This window comes from Phlebotomus papatasi, chromosome 2 (genome assembly GCF_024763615.1).
Source record: "Phlebotomus papatasi isolate M1 chromosome 2, Ppap_2.1, whole genome shotgun sequence".
NCBI classification, from domain to species: Eukaryota; Metazoa; Arthropoda; class Insecta; order Diptera; family Psychodidae; genus Phlebotomus; species Phlebotomus papatasi.
This window is the reverse complement of record NC_077223.1, coordinates 23,338,782-23,355,274: the sequence shown is the minus strand read 5'-3', so window position 1 is coordinate 23,355,274 and position 16,493 is coordinate 23,338,782. Positions and strand designations below refer to the sequence as shown.

Genomic DNA, 16,493 nt, shown 5'->3' with positions numbered 1-16,493 from the left:
CAGGCATATTTCAAAAATGATTTCATAAATTGACTCCCAATGGTAGGCAAACTTGCATAATTCCGTCAGGTGCATAATCCCGAAGGATTTAATGCCGAGACTGAGTGTACAGTAGACTCTCTCAAATTCGGTTATTTGGCATTGAAATATCATCCGAAATACAGAGAAATTCGGGTGTGAAACTGTTTGAAATGCCATGATTTTTAGTTCATCTACATATTTTTATTTAATTTACATACATATTAATATTGAAATTCCACGAAAAAGTATTGAAAAATCACAACATAACTAAGAAAAACAACAATGGCAAATTTCTGCATATTTGTTTCAGTCTATAATCATAATCAAACTTGAAAAATGTCAACAACTTTTTTGGAACATAACTGCCGCTCGAATTACAAAGTAGCCCGAAAAAGTTAAAATAACATTCCGGAAATGTTAATTTTACCCTGCAGTATTGATCGGAAATCGGTGTAAATGTTATGCTTTTTAGGTGTATTAGGGGTTAAAGTTACCCTTTTCCATGTTAATTTTACCCTTACAAAAGGTGTAAGATTAACATAAAAAAATTTTGAAATATTTTTACGCCTAAAAAGCGTTAAAATTATGAGGAAAAAAAGTTAATCGAATCCCCTTTTTTTCTCAGTCGACTTAAGTCGATAGAGGGCTTAATGTAATTATAATTAAAATAATGGTTTCACTAAATTCCTATGAGTTTCTCATTAACTAAACAATTTCTCGGCATGAGCCGAAAGACGAATTACTCAAAAACTGATGGAAATGTAATCTAATCATTATTTTGATTATAATTACGTTAAGCCGTTTCTCGGTTTAAGTCGTAAATGTGACTAGGTCTAGGGCATTATATCAAAAAGCTTGATTTGCGTCCATCGCCAGCTTAGTGTTAGTAACCTCTGTAAAACGTTTGAAAAGCTCATGCACGGATATTAAGCAAATTGACAATGTAAAGAAATATTGCAATTAATGCTTCTACGCAAATACAACATGAATTATGGATCAACCTCAGTAATATGATTGAAAAAGATATTTTAAATGACGTCACAACTTTTAGTATGAGACCGGAGAGAGCTCTATTTTTTTGAGTCATTTTAAATAAATCTAGATTTAATTCACAAAGTGATGCAAGAGTGATTGATATAGTTATCTAATTCTTTAAGCTACGAATCATGAATATTGAAGTCTTAGCATTAAAATAATAGCTATTTTTTAGCAAATAAGAGCTATAGACAAACGCCCTCAAAAAAAAATTAACCTCTATCTCGATCTACGTAAAATAAATGCAATAATCTTTATTTGAATAAAAAAGAAGCTATCTGCTGTAAGCTTCAGTGAATGATGTAAAAAGCACAATTCTAAATGACAAACTGACTTGCAATAGACCATTTTTTGTCCAGTTACAGCAACGATTAACAATGAATTTTTTGAGAAAAAGTGCTTCAAAAGCCAACAACTAAATATTTTTGTCCACAATAAAACAACAAAAAAATAACTATCCATCCATTTGCTAGCCATAATGCTTTAAATTGCAGACAAAATATCAAAAAGAAATCGAAATAGAAAATTTTCCTCCATGTAATTCGTGATGACTTTCGAAATAAATTATCAGAAATATCCTTTTTCTCTCAAGAAAAAACCAAAGTTTTACCAAAAAAAACAAAGAAAACACTAAAGAGGGACACTTAAAATCACCACAAATCGCTTATCAGTATCATATCATATTGAATAGGAAGTAAAAAATATATATATTATATAGAATATTTGAATTATAAAATATACAAAAAAAAATATTGAAAATGTTATATTTATTGAAGAAAAAAAAATTATAAAATATTTATTAAACGATTTAGGTTTAACAAATTTATCTGAAAATATTTTTAAAAGAAGCGCTCTCAAAGAAACAGAAGTTTGCGCAAGAACTAAAAAAGAAAATATAAAAATCTCTGGAAACATTTAATAGGTAATATTAATATAAATAGGAAAAATATGACTAATGTAGTATACTAAAAAAGAAAAAAAAAAACATAGAAATACAAAAAAATAAATTTAAAAAAATGGAATGTATGAAATATCACTCTTGTTTTCACACTAATCTAACCTCCTAAAAAAAAAAGTATTTGTGTAACAGCTGAAAGAAAAACCTTAATCAACATGAAAAACTTATGGTAAAAAATCCCAATTGTTGTATAAATGTATATTGTAAAACTGTACAGCACCTTGAAGAAAATTTGAAGAAATAAATTGCACTATGAAATGTTACCAACTGTCTAAAATTTAGCAGCAAAGAAAACGCTTCATAAAAGATTCAATCATTTTATTTAGATGATAAAATCCTCTTTTTTTTCTTTAAATTTATAAGTAAAATGTGTACAATTTTATTTCACACATTTAAGAGTTTTCATTTAAGTTTTCTCCCTTTTCTTGAAGTTCCTCTTGGATGCACAGCGATGGATGATGTCTGAGACATGGGATTTGTGATCAAATATCTTCATTATCTGCCCTCGAGCCTCATTGACGCCATCTATGATCACTTTACTCCTTTGCATGTTTCCTTTTAGGAGATCATTAACACGATCAACGTCCGGACTCTGCTCATGAGCCTCCATCACTTGCAGCATCGACGACAATTTGTCGTACACTTGAGACTCCAACTCACACTGAAATCAATTACCAAAAAGGAAAAAGAAGCCTTGAGTCATGAGAAACTCTCTCACGGATCGTCTATAATACAGTTTTCAGACAAGAGGTTTAGCCCCGTTTCTGAAGGTCTCATAACCGTAAATAGCAACCGATTTTATTACTTTTTCAGAATCTAATAGATCACTTGTCCTTAATAATGCAATTCATTTTTTTCCAAAAAATCGTGATTGATAAGAATTTAGAGCAGTTAAAGTTAAACCATAAAGCTAAGTTTTAAGTCTGAAGCCCCGTATAACCGGAGATTCTTAAACTAAAGAATAAAAGATTTCCGACTTGTGAACTGTTTAATACTCTTTAAAGTCCAATTTAGCGAAGGGTTAAGTGGTTCACGACGGCATAATTTCGGTTTTGCGTGTTTTTCCTGTCTCCTGACCCATATAAAATTCAAACGGTAAGAGATATCGACTTCTGGTCTTCGATGACCCCTCCTAAAATTACATTTTCTCGAGACTAATCCATTTCTTTTCGTCCCTCCATCTTCATTCATTTGCTATCTTCCTGATATAGGGGAAATGCTTCTAATTTTGTCCAGTTTCTTATTTTGGACACTTTGAGGATAACATTGGACACTAAAAATAAATTGATTAAAATGATGGATTTTTATTCCAATATTTGATGAATAATGAATTCTATCTAAATATTTGTTCTTTTTGGAATATTTTAACACTAAATACGTTAAAATTTGAATATGATTTGAGTTGAAATTGCTTCGTTGAAAATTCAGTGTGAGCAATTGCTTACGAGAAATATGACAGAACTTCGTGGCTTACTTCAGTCTTATTTAGTTTTGGTGAAGTACTAACAAAGTTTGTTCGCTGTTTTTGAGTGATATTATTGAATATTGTGTTGATTCACGTTACTGATGATTTGTACATTTGACCTGAAGTGAGATTTGCCTTGTGAATTATATTTTTCGTGTGAAAAATGGGAAATTTTTTAAGACATTCACCAGTGAGGTGATGATTCTTATTTTGGACAGGTGTTTTTCTCACGAAATTTCGTGAAGTTTTAGCTTTTGTAATGACTAGGTTGGACAAATGCCTGGAGAAATAAAGGAGCATCATCTCTACGAAAGAGATGCAGTGAGAAATGCCTTGAAAGGCTCCCGGAAAGGGCAGGGAATGAGCGAATCCGCACGTACTTGGAGTACCGAAGTCAACTCACTTTAATGAATGATATGGAAAGTTTCTGGGCTTCTGTGACATTCTACGTTTCCCTTACATGAACAGGAAGAGGACTTGGTAAGATTGGTTCATAAAATGAAGAACAATGGGCATCCTGTTGAGGCGGATTATCTGTCCAAATTTACAGACAAGTTGTAAAAATTAATAACCAAGTTGTCCAAAATAAGAGTCAAATTCACCTCTACATATCAATTCATTTTTAAACGTATTAGAACTAATTTTAGTAAAAATGAGATGATAAATAGCTTGCCAAGTTTCTAAACAATCCTTCTGAAAAGAGAGTAACAAGAAAAGTCAATTAGTATTGAAAATATGGCACTTCAAACTTAGGATATCGATGCTTATATGCAGACTGTCCAAAATTATAAGCACTTCCCCTACATAAAAAATAAGGTTTATCTTCATCAATTAAATCGTTTTCTTGAATTACACTATGCAACACGATTTTTAGCACATGGATCTCACATAGTACGTTTGGTAGAGTCGACTCGCCTGATCAAGAATCTGTTCTTGGTTTTTCTCCTATACGTCATAATTTTATTTAATTAATTTTTTTTTTGTTTTTGCTGTTTTGTCTCAAATTATCAATTATTCCTCCGGTTCTAGTGTACAGAACTTTATAAATGAGCATCCGTTGGAAAGGTAAGTAGTTGTGCTTCAACTTGAAAATGATTTGATATTTTTTCAAAAAATCCTTAGGGGCGGAAAAACAAAATCAAACTGAAATTTCTGAAAAATGACCTAAGAAAGCAACCTTTGAAAAATCATATAAACTAAACTAAACTAAATATTAATGTACTCTCTTCAGTACACAATAGATTCCACTTAGGACTACATTTTTGCCGTAGAAGACATTCAGCTACGATACCTCTAAATGCCTTATTTTTTGATTTTCGTCATTTTCAAAACATATGAAATCTTGCAAATTTTTGCCAAAAAACTTATTTTCTCAACAAACTGATGATGATATCGACTTGGAAAAAGGTCTCGCTGTTTTTTTTGTGAAAATCCAAGTTTTATTAAAGAAAATTAGAAAATTATTTTTATTACTCCTAAACTATTTTAGACGATCTTTTGAGTAATTCATAAATGTGTTCAAATAAACGAAAAATCGGTTTAAAAAAGCAGAGTGGGAATAAATGAAATTCAGGGCAATTTTTTAAATAAATTAGCAAAAAAATAAAAGAAGAATCAGTAAGATATTCAGTATTCACTTCCGATCAGTAATTTGTCAGAAGTGCTAAGTGGAAAATATCCAAAATAGTAAAATTGATAAATTTCCTTCTCATTTCTTAAATAATAAATTCTAAGATTAGAATCGATGAAGCGTCGTTAGCCTTAAATTCAGAATGGGAAATCTTTAATTTTTGCACTATTATTTAACTTTCGGCTTTTTTCTTAGAATTCAGGGGTTGCATCTGCTTTTTTTTTTATAAATAGATGACAAAATGACCAGTAAAAATAATAGATCTTTAGAAAATAAAATTCTGATCAGTAGCAAATCAAAACCGTATTCATTACATTTTCAAATTCAAATTACATAGGGTAAGTGTGCCAAATTTCGGCTAGCTTCTAATTTCGGCCACTTTGAGTGTAATTTCGGCCATGCAAATAAATTAATTAAAATTATGTATGTTATCTTCGAATGGTCAATGAATTCATTTTGCTTTTAAATATTTATTCATTTTAGGATGTATTAACATAAAGACCGTTAAATTTTAGGTTTAATTTGAATTTAAATTGCGTTATAAAAACTCAGTGTGAAAAGTCTTAAAAAAATGTGACAGAATGTAAAAAAATGTAAAAATCGATTGTGTTTCTAGCAGTCTTGTGGTTTATGGTGAAGTACAAAAGGCTTTCCTTCGGTGTTTTTCATGAAAATTGATTAGTTTTCTTTAAAGATTGTTTCTGTTTATGTTAATAATGTTAATAATGAATCAATCTTTAAATTTCGGGTAAAATTTCGCAGCTGGATCCTGTATTTCGCGTAAAAAAGTATATACTTTGTGAGCGTCTATTCCGGCAACATCTTTTGCTTTCCTAAATTTCTTATTCATTTTGTTTTTTTTTTTAATTTCTGAGTTCTACAATGTCCAGAGAAAAAAAACCATCGCTTCTATGAAAATAATGATGTGGAAAAGGCATTGGAAGAGTTCAGGAAGGGCAAATTGCTACGGGAATCTGCGCGTAAATTTGAGATGCTACTCTTCAGGTCTTCAGGACAAATTACACGGAATTATATAAACGTATTAAACTAAATATTAAACTCGTTCCGTTTTGAAATCTTCTATCCGTTGCTTTACAAAAGGTGGTAAGAAAAAAGGTGGCCGGTATTTCACACAAAGTGGTCGGAATACTACCCAAAGCAATGTCCATATTTTTATTAATTTTTCAATATTTTAGGAAGTGATTTAAAGAAAACAAAGACGATAAACTAGTCTTCAAGATTTCACACAACCCTCCCGAAAAGGAAGTAACAAAATTTCAAACTTAGGACTTCGGTGCTTATATGCGACTATGCCGAAATTGGGCACACTTACCCTAATAAAAAAAGATTTTACAGATGAAATAAAATGAAATTATAATAATTAAAATCTATTGAAAAAATATGGCTGAAAAGTGAAAAAATAAATTAAAAATTCCACTCACCAGATCCTCCATTTGGGCGCTCAAATGATAAATTTTCCATCCATTGACTTTCTGCAGCACATGAGCTTGATTCGCCAAGTCCATCACCGATGGTCTCCTCTCCTCCCTTGGCTTCACATCCGAATACCGCTGGAAATGATTGTTGGCTGCTTTCCAGTTCTGCTTGTATGTTTCGAGCAGTGAGCACGTTCGTGGCTTCTTAATGGTCACTTCAGCCTGATTGTTGTTCTCCTTGTTGTTAACCTGAGTTTGTGGTGGTGCCTGCGGCGGTTTTGTCTGTTCCGCCGGCTGACTCGTGGTGGCTTCTAGTTGCTGCTTTCTTGGTTTTTTCCTCGGTGATGCCTCTGCAGCTGCTTCATTTGTATTGTTTTGCTGATTTACCGATCTACTGTCTACACTTGCAAATGCTGCACTCATTGTCGTATAGGCCAGCTCACTCTGAACTCTCAGGGCCATGGAAATCTCCTCGGGATCTGGCATCTGTTGCTGTTGCTGCTGTTCGAGTCCTGGACTCGATGTTGCACTAACAGTTGTCGAACCATCCGTTGACGGTGGTCTTGGTGATGCTGGTTGTTCTAGCATCTTCACCTCTTTTTCCTTTTCTGGCTCTCCAGCAACTGCTGCTGTCACTGATTTGTTGCCTCCCATTGACTGCAGAATGGGCACAAGATTCTTTACGCCCTTAGGCTGCAAACAGACTCCTTCGTTGTCCCTTTTGCGCAAAATGCTTGGCCTTGGGCTGGTAGATGGCGCTAGTTTAGCCGGCACGGGAATTATCATATGTTGCTGCTGCATACTAGATGGCGGTTGTGTCATTGTTATAATTTGATGCTGTGGCTGTCCTGGAGTTGAACTGTCTACTATTAGCTGTGGCTGGAATCTCACTGGCACCGTCTGAACACTTGTCACTTGACCACCAGCTCCAGAAGTCGATGGCACTAGTCCGTGAATCTGTCGATTGCCACCGACGACAGCAAAGGAGCCCCCTGCTGCCGAATAGCTGAGACTCGTTACAGTGCCGCTGCTGGAAGATGTCAGTGCTAACTGTACTCCAGTCACTGTACCGGGAACAGTAGCAGACGGAGTAACTCCGGCTGATGATGCTGGACGTTGGATGAAAACACTCGGTACCTCAGCCGAAGACACCTGCTGCTGTTGCTGCTGTTGCTGCGGCAGAACCTTTGCAATCGGTGGTACGGTCACCAATTGATTCACAGGAGTTCCACTGACTGATGCTGCACTAGAAACCCCAATTCCTGGTACACTTGTTCGTACCAATCCACCAGCCTGACTCGATACCACCTGCTGCACCGTTGGTCCCTGACCCTGTTGCCCGCCAGCTGCCAGAACATTGGATCCCGGACGCGTAGCAATGGCCAGTGGAACGACTGTTGGTCCTCCCGAATTGGGATTCTGCGTTGCAGTGAGAATTTGCTGTTGATTAACCTGGAAATTAGGTTTAAATCCTTCGAGCTCAGAGAAGAAAGCCTCGGATATTCTCTTGGTATCTCCACTCACCGCAACCAACTGATGAGCCTGTCCCGTAATAGCCCCCTGTTGATTTACACTAACAATCTGGGCTATTGACTGGTTTCCCTGATTAGTCTGACTGGTCAATGCCATTCCCCCGGACACTGTATGATGGCCACTTTGTGTACCACTAACTTGTGCCAGAGCCGGTGCTTGGGTACCCTGAGTCCCGGACTGAGGTGGCAATTTCCCCAATTGTGTAATTGTCAGAGATGGCTGTACTTTGCCCGTACCCAAACTCGTAGCTGCAGTACCTCGTTGAGTTCCCGTCGGTGTATTCATGATGACCGGATGCAGAGTCATGAGATTCCCCGTCAAACGACTGGCATTGATGACCTGGGCCGTTCCTCCAGTTGGTGGCTGTTGAACCTGAATTATTCTCGTGGCCGGAAGTGTTCCCGTGGCCGTCAATCCAGCTCCAGCGGCTGCCTGAGATGTTCTAGCCTGGACAGCAGTGGGAATCGTGGTGAGGACACTCGATGGCGCTAAAACTGGTACACTAGGTGCACGGATGCTGATATTGGCAGCACTCACCCTAACACCAATTCCAGCAGCTGACAGTCGAGCTGTATTGAGCTGTATGGGACGCACTTGTCGTGGACCACCCAATGAAGTGGCCACAGCCAGCCTCTGACCAGGAAACTGCTGCTGTGGATTGGAGACATTGCTGTAGACAAGAGTGGCAGTTTGCTGACGCGGAGCACACTGCACAGCTGCTAGGGTAGCGAAAATCTGCTGTTGCGAGGCACCAGAGACATTAACTGTCTGACTGGCACTCACGGACTGTCCGGAAGCATTTGGGGAAGCAGCCACTACATTGGCCGTGAGGGTATTGGTAGCAGTTGTACTGACGCTACTAGGGACGCTTCCAGGCGTCAACATTCGCGGTGGACGTGGAGGTTGGCTGATACTGGCACGAATCAGTTGAGCCGGCACCTGCACTTGCACAGCTCCCGTTCCGGACATCCACGTTGTGGCCCCTTGAACTGCAAACAACGATATATCCCCATGAGCAGTGTCATTAAAAACACAGACAATACCCTTCTTTAAACTTATGGGAGCTGTGTGTCTTTCATTAGCAAAGGGGAGCAATCCTCTTTACTCAAGATTAAACAAGTTAAACCCCATTAGGAAAGCCAGTGGTAAGCCCAGATAAGCTTATGGTAACTGAGATTCTTTACAGGTGACCTCGAAATGCGTGCAACTCGGGGTGCTTGCAACTCGGAATGCGTGAAAATTCGATTGTGAGTTGAATTTTGGGGGTAAAGAATCACGTCGAGCAAACGGTTCTCGGACACCGAAATGGATAAAATTGGCTCGACCCGATTTTTTACCCCCAAAATTCAACTCACAATCGAATTTTCACGCATTCCGAGGTCACCTTGACATTTTTGGTTATAGCTCGGGTCAGGGAACATCTAGGGAGGAGTGCGTTGGAAAAGTCTCGACCTCAGCTACAACATACTAAAATTTAAAGAAAAAGCATCGTCTAGTTTTCGAAATATTCGAAATCGATTAATCGAAAATCGATTTTTCGATTAATCGGACCTTCGATGAAATCGGAATAAATTGGAATGTTACAAGGGTTTGTTGCGGTGCGGTTTGGGATGCGCGAGGATGGGAAAGAAAGGAACTATATTGAAAGGGAGAGCAATTAGAATTGAACCAGTTAGGTGATAAGCTGATGAGTTAGCGGGATTGGGAGAGATTGAGCAGGAGGTATAAAAAGGGGAATTTTTGGTCAGGGGCCAGTTTAGTCTTTGCTGTCGTCTTCTGTAGAGTGAAAGTAATATTGTAATATTGTGATCTTGTGCGGTGAGAACGTGAAGTGGTGGTGTGCGTCTTTTTTTTCTATTTTTAGTGTTAATTATTCCTGGTGAGTCCTTTCCAGCTTGTGGAGAAGGAAGAAGAATATTTTCTCCCCCCCCTACTCGCGAAATTAGTGAGTAAAATTCTCTTTTGAGAAAAGTCACCCACGTGGTGCAACAAATTGGCGCCCAACAAGCTCATATTCTTCTTTTTTCTCCAATATTATGTTTTTTTTGTTTATAATCTGAGCACCACACATTATCCCACCGAGCCCACAAGACTTCATAAAAGTAGTTTTTTTTATAAACGCGAGTTTTTTTTAAGTTTTGCGCGAAAAGAAAATCTTGCATTCTATCAGCATGGAATTTTGGATATTAAAGAAAATACCCCATAGGGAAGTCCAATGGAAGCTAAAAGTACGCAGTTTGAATGAGCATTTTAGTGAAATCCAATCTCATGCTTAATTGCATAATTTCTTTAAAAAAAGGGATTATTTTGCAGCACATTAAGGGATATCTTGAAATTATTAGTAATGTGATTGTGAAAATTTTCCAAATAGTTGAAACGAGAGATTCCAAGACGATGATTTTTTTTTGTTGAGAGAGAATTTCATGTGATAAGAGGAGTTTATGAAGATTTTAATCGGTGATAAATGCTAAATATATGGAGTGATAATTTAAAATGATGAATTTGAACAGTTAGTGAGACAAGGGGAGTGATATAACCGTTTGAATATTCCATAAAGTGATAATGTGGTGTACATCAAATATACCAAATATGCTTGATTTGATATAATTGTGTTCTATTTCATGTAGTTTTTCGTTGAGGGTTTTCGTAGAATATTTTCAACTTCCTTTAGCATGTCACGATTTATTGATTAAAAATGTTGCAGGAATTTAATTTATTAAGATATTATATAATAATTTCTATATAGCTATTATTCGCATTTTTCAATTGATTGAAGCTATAACTTTTGAAGAGAGAATGCAAGATCTCCGTAAATCTATAAAGAGTGTTAAAATTCGTCTTAAAGATAGTCTTATGATTTCAAGGAGACGATACTATTTAAGAAAACGTCTAGTAAAATATCTGTAGGAGATATATGTTTTTAATGCACTTGTGGTCAAATCGCAGAGTAAGTAGGCGTACTTTGCTTTGTTAATAAGTACAATTATTCCTTTTTAAGAGATAGTTATAGTGTCTTGATAGCTAGGAAGGTAATAGATTAATGAATTTCACGCTAAAAATTAAAATGAGTTATGTTAAATAAATTCTATTTATTTTCAGAAATTCTTTTATTGTAAAATTTAATTATTGGGAATAAAATCTTGAGAAAGTGCATCTTCAATAATTTTTTTTTATTGTTTTTTTTTGCGATGAGGAAATATGGGTTGTTAATTGGTTAGATTAGAATAAATACATCCTTATGGTCATCTCATGCTCGCAAATTTTTAGACTGCGCCCAACATGCATCAGATTATTTTTTTCTCTTTGGAAAGCAAACAATTATTAAAGTAATAAATAACAATTAAAATATAAATAAATAAGTAAATCTATTAAAAGATTAAAGAAAGTATCACATTGATTATTACAGAAAATTTGGGTAATTTTTTTTTTTTTTGTGATTGATGATTTGCTTGGAGCTATATGCTGCACTGTTTACACTCAGGTGTTGTACAGCATTAGAATTGGTTAGGTTGGTTTCAGAATGGGACTCAAGCGAAAGCTGTTCTATTTTGAAATCTGTTTTTGATCCTATTTGGGTATGTTAGTAGAAGCTCAGTGAAAACTGTTCTGCTGTCATATAATTTTCTGTGTTTTAGTGGACCTTTAGCATATAGCTATTTCACTCTTGCACGGATTCTCTGGGTAGGAAGTCAGATAATTGAATTTCGTTTTTTTTGGTTAATATTTGGATGGTGCCTTTTATTTTTGCTTATACAAAAGATTTTTTACGGTGCTATTCCATTATTCCATATTTTTATCGAAATTCATATTCTTTTATTAATTTTCCTGAAGATTTCTGCTCCTAAGTAGCCACTAATTACTATTTTCTTTCCAATGGAGTAATATGTTTAGAGCAAGAAGGATAGTTTCTCCGGTGTAGGCAGCCACACTTTTTCTGGAGACTGCTAACTTCCGTTTGCACGATCCTTATAAATTCGTAATATTATTTCGTTGCGTTCTTGGGAGTGTCAGGCGGAAAAAATCCTATTGGGGTTTCTTCTCACTCTTCAAGTGCTTCTTTCCCCAATCATAAATTGTACAATGTTTGTGATCTGCTGAGACTTTCCAGTTCGCGTCGAATTCGCGTGGTTTGTCAGCATGATTATGCTCATTGTCGATAGAATTATAATGGTGCTGAGCCGGTGGACTGAATTTAGTTCTGAATATTATTATTTCCATTCATTTTAATTTCTTTTCTGCTTATTTTTCGTTTGTTTACGAAGAGTACATGTAAAACGCTTTTCTTTTTTTTTTAAGTTTTTTTTTCTTTTTTCAATTATGGGAGGTATGTTGCGGTGCGGTTTGGGATGCGCGAGGATGGGAAAGAAAGGAACTATATTGAAAGGGAGAGCAATTAGAATTGAACCAGTTAGGTGATAAGCTGATGAGTTAGCGGGATTGGGAGAGATTGAGCAGGAGGTATAAAAAGGGGAATTTTTGGTCAGGGGCCAGTTTAGTCTTTGCTGTCGTCTTCTGTAGAGTGAAAGTAATATTGTAATATTGTGATCTTGTGCGGTGAGAACGTGAAGTGGTGGTGTGCGTCTTTTTTTTCTATTTTTAGTGTTAATTATTCCTGGTGAGTCCTTTCCAGCTTGTGGAGAAGGAAGAAGAATATTTTCTCCCCCCCCTACTCGCGAAATTAGTGAGTAAAATTCTCTTTTGAGAAAAGTCACCCACGTGGTGCAACAGGTTGTAGTACTCTACGAGAGCTTTTCAAAAAACCAACATTTTTCAATTTCCGATAATTAGAAGCGGAGATATGACCATTTGAAAATTGAATTTTTGACCCCCTTTGGTTGGGGAGCAGGGCGTCGGAGGGGGTTAATTTTAGTATCGATCGAAAGCTCTTAGGCCCAGCCATGACACACTAAAATTTGAGCCCAATCGATGCCATAGGCGCTGAGTTATTGAAAAAACAAAATTTGGGTGTATTCCAATATGGCGGAAGGGGGGGGGGGGTGGGGGGGTGGATTTGACATCATCAACTTCTAGCGGCCCAATGACTTTAAACCTTTGTCGAAAACCGCTTGTCGATATCTCTTTCCGTTCTCTCTCCAGAAGTCGAAATGTAACGGACGGGACGGGACGTCCACGAAAATCAATTTTTAGCGCACATGATTTTCGTGATCTATGAGTGTCAAAACATGCAAATCCAAAATTTGGGCCCAATCTGACGAGGTCGGATTTCATCTGTGACCACAAAAAAAGTGAAACCATGTAGCACGAAAATTGCCAAAGATTTGGCGTTCTCCTTGTTTCGGTGACGGGTGACTGAGTGTGAGAGGGATACGATTTTATACTAGACGAGCTATTTTTTTTTTGGAACAAATTCGTTACTAATATTGGGTATCTTTTTGTTCCTCTTAGAAGGTACAATTTTATTCCAAAAATTTTCAATGTCCGTGAACGAGCTAAGTTTTGGAACAGATATGTGCCGAAATCTTTTACCGTGCACCTGGCCACTGCGAACCAATCTTCCATTCTTGTTACTTCCTCTTGGATAACTAACAAACGCGCTTCCTGCCTCGCTGCTGCATCCGCCATGTCATTGCCGACAACTCCTACATGCGAAGGAACCTTAGCAGTACCTATTTGTATGAAGTTTTGACAATCTGAAGAGTTGTATAGCATTTAACGCGATGTTCAAATCAAAATCAAAACGAGAGCTGACGATCTTGAAATTATTTCCTTGACCTTTTAGGAAGGTCGGAGGAGGTTACGTTTCTTTATTGATCAAATATACTGAAAGGGTTCAGTTATTGAGAGAAACCAGAAATAGGGATGTCTCAAAAAAGGTGGGAGGTATTTGGGGGATGGACCTGATATCATAAACTTCTAGCTACCTATCGATTTAACCTTTGCCGTAAACTGATAGTCTATATCTCTTTCCGTTTCCATTCTGGCAAAAGGAACGGTAACGGAAATCGACTTTTACTGGGTCATCATGGTCATCATATTTATGATCTATGAGCGTCAAAAACGCGTATATAAAAAGTCGAATTTCACCTCGGACTACAAAAGTTGAGATCGTAAAGAATGGGGTAAGTGTCCCAAATTCCGGCCAGCTTGCAATTTCGGCCACCTCTTTTGTTCCTCGAATTTCCATGCGCTTTTAGATTTTACATACTCTAAGAGATTATACAATGCAAAAGAATAACAAAAAATGTAGCTTCGACAAACGAGATGACGTGAAAAACAAATTGGAAGAATTCCCGAAGGGCAAGGAATTATGAGAATAAAGGTGGCCGAAATTGGGTACCAAAGTTAGGGTAAGTGTGCTAAATTTCGGCATACAGTAGACTCTCGCTAATTCGGCTCTTTTAAGATCGGGCTACTTTTTAATTCGGGCAGCGGTTACATTTGAAAAAAGTTTGTTGTCATTTTTCAAGTTTGATTATGATTAGCAAATAAATCAAATATGCTCAAATTTGGCATGTTTTGTCTTAGTTTTGATGTGATTTTGCATTATTGAGAGATTTTTATGCAATTTACGTTATATATGAGTGTGTAAACTCAATATCTATATGCACATGAATAAAAAATCGTTGCATTTCAAAAAGTTAGTCGCCCGAATTTCTGTCTAATTCGGCTGACATTTCGGTCCCATATGCCCGAATTTGAGGGAGACTACTGTACTTGCATGCATGCGTCAAATTCTCAAGTTTGAAATGTAATATTTTAAATACAAATTTATTTTTTTAAATTATTTCTTCCGAAAGAGTTTTGCTTGGAATATTGTAAAGAGTTTGCCGTCTTTATTTACTCTAAAATCATTCTTAATACATTTTAAAATGAATAAAAATATAGACATAGCTTTGGTGCCATATTTCGCCCACATTTATTCTCATAGTTCCTTGCCCTTTCAGAATTCTTTCAATGTCTTTTTCAGATCATCTTGCTCGTCGAAGCGACATTTTTTGTTAGTTTTTGCATTGTATAATCTCTAAAGTATGTAAAATCTAAAAGTTCATAGAAATTCGAGGAACAAAAAAGGTGGCCGGAATTGCAACCAGGCCGGAATTTGGCACACTTACCCTTATTTTTACATTTATTTTTATTAAGAATTATTTTAGAGTAAATAAAGACAGTAAACTCTTTACAAGGTTCCAAACAACACTCTTTCAGATGAAAGAATAAAAAAATTTATTTGTATTAAAAATATTACATTTCAAACTTGAGACTTTCCAACTATGCCGAAATTTGGCACAATTACCCTATCAGGTAAAAATCAATATCTTTTCATATCAGCATTTTAGAGCAGTTTTGGGATTATGAAAGAATCACAGGTAAAAGAAATTTTTTTTAGGAGAAAGATCAGATTGTGAGAAATCATAGTTGAGGGAATCAGCAGATTCCCTCAATGATCAGATTCCACCAACCTATTGAAAGCGGTGGTTTTAGTTTGGTATACATCATCATACTCTCTCTCTTTTCTGCCAGATGCAAGAATTGAACCCATGACCTCTTGAATCAGAAGTCAAGGACTTAAACCACTGAGCCACGAACCCACCATCCCTGACTTACCTGGAGAGATGACAGTTGCTGCCGGAGAGGGAGTCCTGGGTGGAGCAGAACTCCTAACAAAAGTAGAACTGATATTTGCAGCCGGTGGTGTTGGGGTTCGAGGATTTGGAGCAACAGCTCGAGTTACAGCCATGTTAGTTACAGTGGTGACTCCTGGAAGCACACCAAGAAGACAGAAACTTGAGTATAAGGTGATTTACAGCTTTCCGGAAAGGGTTACTTACCTCGTGGCACATACGTCGTGGGAGTTTGTGTTCGAGTCACTGTTATTGAAGTCTGGGAGAGACTTCTGGCGGGCAGGGCTGTGATTTGAGTCCTTCCGGACGTGTCAACTGGAATAGATATGGTAAATATTGGGCAAAGGGGTTTGAAAGCTTATTTTTAGAGGCATTTATACCTTGTTTTATCATTGCTTGGGGCATAAGATGAGTCTGTATAATCTGAGCCGTTCCGGAAGTCTGCACAGCCCCCGCGATGAGTCTCATCGGAGGTTGTCCAATGGTTCTACAATATCAAATTGGCATTTTTTAATTTATTTGGTGGGAATATTGAGGAAAGTTTGAGTTTGAGCCCTGTAAAATTGAACTCACCGAAAGGTTTGCTGTGTTTGTGGCTTTCCATCAGTAGCTGGTTTTACGAGGGCTACTTTGGGTGCCAAATCAATGGGGAAAGCGATGGTTTTCCCCACAGGGATCTTATCGCCCTCCTGACCACTCATATCCCCTTCACTTTTTTGCACTTTTCACACTTTTTCACACACTTTTTCACCACAGAAAGAACTACATTTGAGGAAAGAACAGTAATTTTCGCAATGGCGGCGCGTTGCCTACTTGACAAGTCGCTCAAATTTCC

The 16,493-nt window shown here is 36.8% G+C and overlaps 1 protein-coding gene across 2 annotated transcripts; it reads right to left on the bottom strand.

Moving 5' to 3' along the window:
* Positions 1-2,317: 2,317 nt before the first annotated feature.
* Positions 2,318-16,493, bottom strand: LOC129803093 (histone deacetylase complex subunit SAP130). 2 transcript variants are annotated; one of them, XM_055849432.1, is made up of 7 exons: positions 16,232-16,493; positions 16,039-16,145; positions 15,866-15,973; positions 15,642-15,794; positions 8,070-9,067; positions 6,552-7,997; positions 2,318-2,675 (listed from the first exon to the last, which is right to left on the bottom strand). In XM_055849432.1, the coding sequence occupies exons 1-7, from the start codon at positions 16,357-16,359 to the stop codon at positions 2,421-2,423; spliced, it is 3,195 nt and encodes a 1,064-aa protein (XP_055705407.1). In that variant the 5' UTR covers positions 16,360-16,493; the 3' UTR covers positions 2,318-2,420. The 2 variants fall into 2 exon arrangements, with proteins under 2 accessions (XP_055705407.1, XP_055705406.1); XM_055849431.1 differs by having other exon boundaries at positions 6,552-9,067.

Bases quoted from the DNA above. Each gene is read 5' to 3' on its own strand.
- LOC129803093 (XM_055849431.1), bottom strand. From the start codon at position 16,359: ATGAGTGGTCAGGAGGGCGATAAGATCCCTGTGGGGAAAACCATCGCT. The intron at 15,974-16,038 runs GTATAAATGCCT...TATCTATTCCAG, and splicing joins CCAAGCAATGATAAAACAAG to TTGACACGTCCGGAAGGACT. The intron at 9,068-15,641 runs GTAAGTCAGGGA...CGTTGTTTGCAG, and splicing joins AGCAACTGTCATCTCTCCAG to TTCAAGGGGCCACAACGTGG.